At 36.0% G+C, this 11,562-nt stretch overlaps 1 protein-coding gene across 1 annotated transcript; it reads left to right on the top strand.

The window, feature by feature from the left end:
- The first annotated feature begins 4,582 nt into the window (after positions 1-4,582).
- LOC132266266 (disease resistance protein RPV1-like) lies at positions 4,583-10,396 on the top strand. The gene is made up of 9 exons (XM_059767120.1): positions 4,583-4,913; positions 6,370-6,451; positions 6,823-7,768; positions 7,810-7,920; positions 8,173-8,454; positions 8,541-8,765; positions 9,026-9,232; positions 9,329-9,788; positions 10,218-10,396. The coding sequence occupies exons 1-9, from the start codon at positions 4,583-4,585 to the stop codon at positions 10,394-10,396; spliced, it is 2,823 nt and encodes a 940-aa protein (XP_059623103.1).
- Positions 10,397-11,562: the final 1,166 nt, after the last annotated feature.

The raw sequence follows: 11,562 nt of genomic DNA, 5'->3' as shown, positions 1-11,562 counted from the left end.
ATTGGCCATTTAAATTGCTTCTGTCTGTAGTTTGATTATTTATGTGATGCATAGAATAATTTAATACTGATTATAATTATTCATGCATTGGATCCATTATTTTTTTATCTAAATGGCTTGATTTATATTAATCAAATTATGAAGATATATTGGATTAGATTGCTAATTAATTTGAGGGCATTTATTGGGAAACGGAAAAATTATTTTTATAAATTATTTTTGCCTCAAATTAAATATTAGTGAATTATTTAAAATCCATATATTTTCTAAATTTAATTGGATTAAAATTAAGGCATTTTTTATGCATTAAATCATGAATTGAAAACTCTAATTATATATTATTAAAAAAATTGAGTGGGAGCGGAGATTTTTAATACATTACCCCATGGCCTTCGTAATTATAACCATTGTGATTAGATCTTTAAAAATAAGGCTTCACGCATGATTTAAAGAGTCTAGATTACAAGAATGGTTGTCTCACGAAAATATATTTATTAAATGACTATTATAGTTAGATCTTTAAAAATAAGGCCCTACGCATGATTTAAAGAGTCTAAGCTATTAATGGCAATATATTTAATATTTGTTTTTTCGTTAGAGTATTAATTACGTTATACACTCAATCTAAAATTAATAATATTAGCTCCCCAACGGAGTGGTCTATACTAGGTGATTTTAGAAAGGCTAAACCTAATCGGGAATTATTTCATATATAGATAAGGCATTATCTAAAGAGATATGGAAATAATGAGTTGTTCTCGTCAATAAGCAATAATGAATTCCGCCAACTGGATAAGTTATTGGCATATTGATTGTCCGATTTTTCGTGCGATGTGGTTAAGGGACCCACAATTAATTAATTATTTTATTCTTGCATGATTATTTTTATTCACTTTATTTATTGTATGAATGCTTTTATTTTCAGATTTATTATGACTAGTCTATTCAGTCGACTTGCAAACATACTAAAAGAAAATCGATTAACTGGACCTAATTATATCAATTGGAAAAGGCAACTAGATATTGTACTCACATATGAGGGGTTAAATTATGTGCTTACTACTCCCAGACCTTCTCCACCTTTACCTAAGGATCCTCCTGAGGAGCATGAAGTTTTTAAGAAATAGAATAAAGCAGATGAGATGACTAGGTGCTACATTCTTGCTTCACTCTCGAATGTACTCCAAAGTCAACATCTTCAATATCTCACTTCTGCAGAGATCATGCTTAACCTCAAGGAAATGTTTGGGCAAATTGGTAAGAGTGCACGCCAAAATGCTATGACAAACTTGATGACCATCAAGATGGTCCAAGGTACTTCAGTTCGGGAACATGCTTTAAAAATGATTGGTTTTCTAAATGAACTGGAGATCCTTGGATGTAACTTGGATGGTGAACTTCAGGTTGACATGATTATCGCTTCATTGTCAGACTCATTTAACTCTTTTAGGGTTAATTATTCTATGAATAAGCTTGAGTACACACTCGCTGAACTTCTGAATGAGTTGGTAACCTTTGAAGGGATAATCAAAAGTAAGGGTGCATCTATCAACTACACTGAGTCTGCTGGACCATCCACTTCTAGGCCCAAGAGGAGGGGCAAGAAAAAGAAGAAGGATGGTGCTAAAACTGTGGTTGTGCCAAACAAAGTAATCCAAAAGGATAAGGGAAAAAAGAAAGTGCGGGTTGAAGGCGAAGGAAACTGCTTCCATTGCGGTCAACCGGGTCACTGGAAACCTAACTGCCCAACACTTTGCATGCAAAGCAAAGGAAAAGGTATATTCATTATTGAGGCATGTAATGTGGTTGAATCTATAGATTCCTGGTGCATAGATTCTGGAGCCATTAATCATGTTTGCAATTCATTGCAGGGATTCCAGGAGTCCAGAAGCCTCAATGAAGGAGAGATATACTTGCATATGGGATCTAATGCCAAGGTGGAAGCTAAAGTAGTGGGAGTGGTTCATATGCAGTTTGATAGTAGGAGGAGTCTTATTTTAGAAGATTGTCTTTATGCGCCAAATGTTAGGTGCAATTTAATTTCAGTTTCTTCGTTGGTTTGCAAAAACTAATTTTTACTTTTGGAAAAAATGTTTTAATTAAATTAAATGGTTGTGTTATAACTTCTGGTGCATTGAAAGATAGTCTATATGTTTTAACTCCTAACTCATATCAAATGCAAAATTATGAATTAAATGCAACTTCATCTAGATTGAATGTTAAAAGAAAAGCAGTTTCTCCAAACTCGTTGTATCATTGGCATCTACGATTGGGTCACATCAATCAAAATAAGATTCAAAGGTTGGTTAAAGAAGGTTTATTACCTTGTGAGGCAGAGGGGCCTATGCCAACTTGTGAATCCTGTATTGAAGGAAAGATGACTTGAAGGGCTTACTCAGTCAAAGGATATAGAGCCAAAGAACAATTAGAGTTGGTGCACACAGATGTGTGTGGTCCCATGAACACCCAAGCGAGAGGAGGGTTTTAGTACTTCTTCACTTTCATTGATGATTATTCACGTTTTGGATATATTTACCTAATGCGACACAAGTCAGAAGCTTATGGAAAATTCTGTGAGTTTCAGGCGGAAGTGGAGCGTAGATTAGGTAAACTTATCAAAACACTTCGATCTGATCGAGGAGGTGAATACCTCTTGGGGGAGTTCAAGGATCATATGGTTAATGAGGGTATTGTGCGCCAGTTATCCGCACCTGACTGCCCTCAACAGAATGGAGTGGCAGAAAGGAGAAACAGAACTTTGCTTAACATGGTTAGATCTATGATGAGTTTTGCTACATTACCTTTATCATTTTGGGGATTAGCCTTAGAATCAGCGATGTACATTTTGAACTGTGTTCCATCCAAGTCTGTTTCAGGAACGCCATATGAGCTGTGGTTTGGACATAAACCTAGTTTAAATCACATGCATATATGGGGGTGTCCAGCACACGTGCGTAAGAAACAGGCAGACAAGTTGGAAGCAAGATCAGATGCATGCTTATTTGTTGGCTATCCTAAGGGCACTAGAGGTGGATTATTTTATGATCCCAGGGACAATAAGGTTATTATCAGCACTCATGCTGTTTACCTAGAGGAGGATTATATTATGAACCACAGACCTAATAGCCAGATAGTGTTAGAGGAGATGGTTGGCACATAAGATATACCCCCTGTGGACACACCTAATATAAATACTGAGAATGATGAGACACAAGAAGTCCGTGTTGAATTACCATCATCTAGTACATCGATTCCTGCACCGGTCCTTCGGCGTAGTGGGAAGACTATCATCCAACCTGAAAAACTCACGCTTTTGGGTGAGGTCTATGAGGCCGTCCCCGATAAGCATGAGTCGGACCCAGTAAGCTATGCGGAAGCGTTAACCGATATAGATGCGAATCGTTGGAAAGATGCCATGAAATCAGAGTTGGAATCTATGTATTCTAACAAAGTCTGGGATATTGTAGAACTTCCTAGTGGGGTTCAGCCCATTGGTTGTAAGTGGATCTACAAACAAAAGAGAGGAATGGATGGGAATGTTGAGACATTCAAAGCTAGACTGGTTGCCAAAGGCTTCACTCAACGTGAAGGTATTGATTATGAGGATACATTCTCACCAGTTGCAATACTTAAATCTATTCGCATTCTTTTGGCCATTAGTGCTTATTATGACTATAAGATATGGCAGATGGATGTTAAGATAGCATTTTTAAATGGCCATCTTGAACAAGACATCTACATGAAGTAACCAGACGGTTTCGTGGTTAAAGGTCGTGAGGACTGTGTATGTAAGTTGAATAGGTCTATTTATGGACTTAAACAAGCTTCACGCACATGGAACATTTGTTTTGATCAGGCAGTCAAATTATTTGGCTTTGAACAAAACGTGTTTGAACATTGTGTTTATAAGAAAAAACAGGGTAATGTCATCATGATTCTCGTTTTATATGTCGATGACATCTTACTCATTGGTAATGATGTAGAGGCTTTGTCATCAGTTAAAAGGTGGTTGTTCAATAAATTTGAGATGAAAGATCTTAGAAAAGCAAACTATATTCTTGGGATCAAACTTATGCGAGATCGGGTTAAAAAGAAAATGGGCTTGTCTCAAAAGTCTTACATTGACAAAGTTCTTATCAGGTTTGGAATGGAAAACTCTAAGAAAGGGTTTTTGCCATTTAGACATGGATTGGCTCTTTCTAATGACCAGTCTCCCAAGATTGATAAGGAAATTGAGCAAATGAGGCGAGTACCATATGCTTCGGCAGTTGGTAGTCTCATGTATGCCATGGTCTGTACCAGACCAGACATCTACTACTCTGTAGGGATTGTCAGTAGATATCAGTCCAATCCTGGACTTGATCATTGGTCAGCTGTGAAGAATATCTTAAAATACCTTAGAAGAACTAAGAGTCTTATGCTCGTTTATGGAGGTGATGATCTGGTTCTAGTCGGATATACGGATTCTGATTTTCAATCAGATCCAGATGCCAGGAGATCTACATCTGGATATGTGTTCAAGTTCAATGGAGGGGCAGTTAGTTGGAAGAGTGTCAAGTAGGGATGTATTGCTGACTTAACCATGGAAGCAAAATACATTGCAGCCTCTGAGGCAGCAAAAGAAGCTATTTGGTTGAGAAACTTTCTAATTGAACTGGAGGTTGTGGAGCATATAGATCGGCCTATGACGCTTCATTGCGACAATAGTGCAGCCATAGCCCAGACTATGAACCCAAAATTTCATAAAGGAATAAGACACATTCAAAGGAAACATCATGTGGTTCGTGATATAGTAAAGCGAGGAGATATACTTGTGGCCAAGATTGCAGCGAAACATAACCTTGCTGATCCATTCACAAAGGCTTTACCAATCAAGATGTTTGATCGTCATATGGAGAACATGGGAATTAGATGTGATTCGAATTGGCTATAAGTGCAAGTGGGAGCTGTTAGGATATGTGTGCCCTAGCATAGCAAATTCTAATTTTGGATTGTAAAAGTCATGGTTCCTTATCTGAATATTATTATTAAAGCATTATACAATTGGTGAATGGAATGTATTGTTTTTCGATTCATTATGGAATTGATTGTGTCCACTTGATTACAAGATATATTTATATATGTATGTAATGGCAATTAATACTATGTTATAAATTAGTAATCATAAATGGTTCAAAGTCGGTAATTATATATGGACATTTAATTAGTTAAGACTTGAATCGAGTCCACGATAGATTGAGATATATTGCAAGAGCTGTCGTATGCAATTGCTCTTTATCACAATCATGGCTTTTGACTCTTAAGCATGAGAGAAGTATAGACTCTTTTATTAATTAATAATTACTTTGATTTGTTCGGCGGATACCTCGGGATCCTTAGATCGACACTTTGGGTAGTTATGTAATTAATAGTTAGAGGTCTATATTCTCAATATTTGCATCAGTGTTATTTGTATTTATTTTGTTTTGATTATGGTTGATCACAAATTAAATTCGAAGGCCTTCGTATGTTTTAGACAAATGTTTTATATATATATTTATTTAGTAAATTATTATTTTTGTCAAATAAATATTTTATTGTGATCGAGCCGGAAATAATCAAAGGTAACAAAATAATTATATTAATTATGTTGTCGGATTGATGGCTTTAATTATCCGATAAATAATTAAGCATAGAGGGGTCAAAGTGCAACATTGACTTAGAGGTTATTTACTATTTAATTGGAGTGCAATTAATTTCTTTTAGTGGAATAGAAATTAATTTATGAATTAATTAAATTGGGTCTATGGTTTAATGGATCGGACCAATTATTAATTTATAGGAGCCAAGAAAATAGTAAGCCCAAAAGGATTCTCACCAATAGCCCAAGTTGATATTGGAGTTCTGTTAGAATTGCGAAAGTTGATTTAGAGATGGAAAATGATTTATTGTTTCCTTATTCTTATTTTTATTTTGCCTATATATACATGGGTCTATAGATATTTTAGGTGTGACTTGTAGAACAAGAAAAAGGAATACACTTTCTCTCTCTAGATTTTAAGGTTTGTTTTCTCTTTTAAAGGAGGCTACCACAAGCCTAGATTCCAAGGTCATTCATCAAGGCATATTAGTGATTCCTAAAGGGAAGATTATAATCAAGAAGAAGGAGAAAGGATCTTGCTAAATGGATCTACAATAAGTGAGAACATTCACTTTACAGGAAAGATTAAAAGGTTTACTGAGACCTTTGATATAAGTATTTAATCTGTTTATTGAATTATACATCGTCTCTTATTTGTCTTTGCATAAAATTTGTCTCTATGTGATGAATCAAGATTCATGATTGCAAATCCCTCAAAAGTTTTTAAAAACTTACACGTTTCCCAACAGATTGGAGTGTTAAGGAATGGAAGGAGGCATTGAGAGAGGTTAGAGCACTCAAGGGCTGGGACGTGAACAAAACAACCGAAGGGTAACTCACTCTCTCTAATAAACACTCATTTTTATGTCATAGAATTTTCATTAATAATGTTGAAATTCAATAAATCAGAAACCATAGCAAGAATCTTCAGCCAAAGGGTGGGATTGACATACAATATCAAATTAAAGAAACAAAGACAAGGATATGAGAAGAACAAAAAGATAAAATAGTACTGTGACTCACTAGCTAGTCCCTAAAATATATTTAAACAACTATTAAATTTTTTTGAAATTTTCAAAATAAATCATTGTGTTAAAATCACAATTTGAGAAAAAAAAAAATTCATTTCTTTCATTATATATAATTTTATTTCCATCAAGGGATTAATTATCGGTTGTGTTTTCCACCTTGGAATTAATCAGGTATCAAGCAAAATTGATAAAGGAGAAGATTGTTCCGACAGTGTTGTTAGCGTTAAAGAAGAATTACATGGTTGTAAGTGACAATTTAGTTGGAATTGATAAACATGTAAATGAAATGATGAAACTACTAAAGGTTGGCACCAATGGTGTACGAATTGTTGGTATTCACGGCATGGGTGGTATTGGCAAGACAACTATTGCCAAGCTCATCTACAACAAACTCTTTGAGTGCTTTGATTGTTGTCATTTCTTAGAAAACATTCGAGAAACAGTGCAACAATATAAGGGCCTTGATAGTTTGCAAAATAAGCTTCTCACTCGAAACTTAAAATCGTGCCCTGACATTGCTAACACTGAAAGTGGAATCGACATGGTTAAGCAAAGATTTTTTAGAAAGAAAGTTCTTATTGTTCTCGATGATGTAGATGAAAGGTCTCAATTTGATAATATTATAGGGAAACGTGATTGGTTTGGTCCGACAAGTAGGATCATAATTACAACTAGAGACAAACATGTTCTAAATGTTATTGGAGTTGATGGGACTTATGAACCCCGACAATTGGACTATGAGCAATCTCTCCAACTTTTCAGCATGCATGCCTTCCGAAGGGGATTTCCTCCCAAAGAGTATCTTAGTATCTCTAGAGAGGTTGCATCCACTGCTGGAGGGCTTCCTCTCGCTCTTGAGGTTATTGGTTCATTTCTGTCTGATAAAAAGAAAAAGGTATGGGAAGATACATTGAAGAAGTTGAAGAAAATACCAAACGACAAGATCCAAAAGAAGTTGAGAATAAGTTACGAAGCATTAAACTATGAGCAGCAGCAGATATTTCTTGATATCGCATGTCATTTTAATGGGATGGATAAAACATTTGTGTTTTACATGTGGGATGACTGCGGCTATTATCCTGAAAAAGAAATTAGTATCCTTTGTTTAATGTCACTAGTAAAAATGGAAGAGGATAATGTATTTGCATGCATGATCAGCTTCGAGATTTTGGAAGGGAAATTGTCCGTCAAGAAAATTTAAAGAATCCTGGAAAGCGTAGTCGTCTATGGGATCATGAGGAAGCCTTGGACATGATGGAGGAACAAAGCGTAGTATATTTAGTGCAAAACATTTTGTGCAGCTTTGTTAATTGAATAACTAAATTTTTTCCGTATCCTCATCATGTCATATCCCTTAATACATGTAAAAAAACACATGGTTTTCATTTAGTTTAGAAACATGTTTTTTTTTTTTTTTTTTTTTTTTTCCTTTAATCTCGTGTTCATACATGATCGTTTTGTGTAACATAAATTTGGTTCTTTTTTTGTTGTTTATTTGTATGTAATTTTTTCCACTGGCAGGGCACAGAAGAGGTTGAAACCCTAATGTTAGAGTATATGAAGCACCAACCTTGCTATACAAATGAGGAATTTGTAAAACTAGTAAATTTAAGGTATCTCCAAATGGATGGTGCAGACCTTGCTGGGGATTTTAGGCATCTTTTTTCAAGGTTGAGATGGCTTCAATGGCGTGGCTGCCCTTGGCATTTCAAGCCAACCAATTTTTATTTAAAGAATCTTGTTGTTCTTGATGTATCACGAAGTGACATCTCAGAGGACTGGGAGGGTTGGAATCAAATCAAGGTCTCATACAATATCTCCAATACTTTTGTCTTCTGTGTTCCATCATATACTTGTTTTAAATTAATCGTTTTCATTTCTTTTATGAGATTGCAAAGAAGTTGAAAGTTCTCAATCTGAACATTTGTGCTTTCACAAGAACTCCCGACTTCTCTCCATATGTAACTTCAGAGATATTGATTCTTTCAAACTGTTTCAAATTGGTTGAAATTGACCCATCCATTGGTAATATGAAGAATCTAAAAGTGCTCAACATTTCGTATTCTCAGATAAGGGCATTACCCTATGAAGTTTGGATGTTAGAGAAGCTCGAAGTGATAGATGCATCACTTTGTCGTGATTTGGAAGGTGCATTCCTAATAATATTGGGAGGTTATCATCATTGAGATTCTTGACCTTTTATGATACCAAAATTCAAAGCCTACCAAGAAGCATTGGGGAGCTTTCTTGCCTTGAAACCCTTAATTTATACTGCTGCTTAAGCCCTCAATCGCTGCCAGAGCTTCCCTCAAGTTTAAAGAGTCTACAGGTCAATCATTGTATCCCTAATCTAGCAAATCTGGTTAACTTGCAGGAATTGCACTTTATCAGGATCTATTCACATGCTGAGACTCCGAGAGATCTTGGGAAATTATTGAAATTGAAGAAACTGACATTGGATTTTTGTAGCATTAGGACCATACCAAAAGAGTTTGGTCTCCTTTCTCAGTTGAGGGATCTCCAAGTACGATTCTGTCTCTATCTTCACTCTATCTTGGGCTTACCCTCAAGTCTAGTTGAGGTATATATAAAATATTGTAAGTCCTTGGGAAGATTGCCAGACCTGTCAAATTTGGAAATTTTGCAGAAATTATCTATTTTACACTGCGATAAGCAGACAGAGGTTCAAGGGCTTGGAAAATTGGAATCATTGATCAGTTTGGACATGGTAACATGCAATAAGATTGTGGAACTTGATCTGCTTCAACACTTGGCATGCCTTGCAAAAGGAACAGATGTGACGTCAAAATTGAAGAAGTTAAGAAGACTACAATTTTTTGATTGCCCGGGACTCCATACAATCCACGGGCTTGACAAATTGGAATTATTGGAACATATGATTTTGAGTGGTTGCACATCCATTGTAAGACCGCCCTGTTTGTCAAACTTTAAAAGGCTGAGATTCTTAATTCTTCAAAATTGCAGGAACTTGCGTGAGCTTGACGGCCTCGAGGCTTTGGAATTCTTGGAGGAACTGAACGTGTTCGGGTGCATATCACTGGAGAATATACCACGTCTCCCAAGCACACTAATTCGGGTGCTCAAGGATCCATGTTCTGATAAAAATCAAAAGCCAGGTATGGATTTGTTTCAGATAAGGCTCAGAATTGAAGGACTATTTCTAACAAGCCATGTGAAGTGATGTGATGATATGCCATTATATATTGCTGCTCTTAAATTGGTTTTTCCTCCCATTTTGTTGATGGTGTTAATTTGGTCCTCAATAGGGCTTTTCTTGATTGCTTGCTTCTACCAATTTCTTTCAAGTTTCGATATCTCAGTTCAGGTTATGATTGTGAGAATTTCTGTTATATATTCAAACATCATTTATCGGTAGTCATTGCGGGTATCAAAACTATTGCCCCTAATAGAAAACAGAGAAATGGTCATGTATGAGTCAACAACAAAAAGTATTAGCTGTCTGGAGGATCTTCCCTGTGTGCATAGGTAGGTCCTTATGACAACATTAGTTTTTTAGATACCCAATTTCTATAATAGTTTTGTAGCATCTGACTTTAGGCTTCTAGCCGATGCATCCAAGCTGGTACCAAGATCGAGTCCTACACAAGCAGACCTGATTTTAACAGCCGGAACACGTGCTACAATGGCCGGGACGCGATCCTGCGAGGGTGAGCTAACTGCAAAAACCTGGTTGCTAGGTATCATGAAAGAGACTCGATCCTAGAATTAGACCGTTCTAAACCTATATAATTAGGTGGTCATGCCAAATGTCCACACTTGAAGTCCAAGTGAGAAATCAGATGTTAGACTATCCAAACGATCCAAAATTTATGTAAGTGGTCATTCGATGCCAGAGCTATACTATTGATAGCACTTGCACAATAATCTGAAGTTGAAAATTGGATTATTCAAACCCCACAAGGTTGGATTTCCAAAATCTAGGTAACTCTGTCCATAAAAACATAAAAAATTGGTTATCTAAAACCTAGGAAATTTAGACTATTCGTAGCCTAAAAAGGTTGGTTACATGAAATCCAAGACACGCAGAATATTTGAAATTCGAATATGTTGGTTACCTAAACTGAGGGAATATTCGTAACCTAAAAGATTGATTATGTTTGGTTGTGATTCTTTTTCCTTCTTCTCCTTTGGAGATTTAGTTAAAGTAATTGAGGTTGAAGCGTGACGTGCAGTCTGCCAATTCATTTTCTACTTTTGTTTTTATAGGTTTATGAGACAAAGTTTTGGAGTGCATATATAGATGTGCTGAAGGCTAGCGGAAGGATGTGGGTAGAAGAATGAAGCTACCAGAAAGCTAGTAACAGAAGCATGATGGAAGGGAACAAGGATTTTTCTTCTTCTTTTTCCTTTGGCTTACTATTATTGAAGGGTTGTGGCAAGAACAAATTTATACTTTTTGTGGTGAATTGTAGGGTAAATTACATTGAACTCTCCTTACCTTTGCATTTTTTACTCGGACTTTCCCCACTTGTTTTCAAAAATTACACTCTACTCTTTCTTGTGAAGTTTTTGATTGACAATGTCAAAGAAAGTTACGAAATTACCATTTGATTGTTGGTACGGTTAATCATCTAAGGTACTGCTCGATTCAAAGGGCCGAGCCTTCAGTCCTAGACCCCGAGTGGTGTGTGTGGGTGTGTGCGTGTGGACATGCCAGGACCCAAGATGACCAAGGTTGGTTGAAGGCGATTGTAAGGAGGGAGGGGAATAATCCATCCCCTTCAAGGTTCTTTAATGCTTTGAAGATACAAAGACTTTTAACAAGTTAAATTAATTTAATAAGACATTCAGTAAATCAAAATCTTTAGTTGACAATAAGATTGTACCAATCGTCAAACCTAAACAAAAAAGTTCTAAAATGGCTTCAAA

This window comes from Cornus florida, unplaced genomic scaffold (assembly GCF_030987335.1).
Source record: "Cornus florida cultivar Cherokee Brave unplaced genomic scaffold, ASM3098733v1 CherokeeBrave_3.0.0_Hap2_Chr07, whole genome shotgun sequence".
Classification (NCBI taxonomy): Eukaryota; Viridiplantae; Streptophyta; class Magnoliopsida; order Cornales; family Cornaceae; genus Cornus; species Cornus florida.
This window is presented reverse-complemented; position numbering and strand designations above follow the sequence as displayed.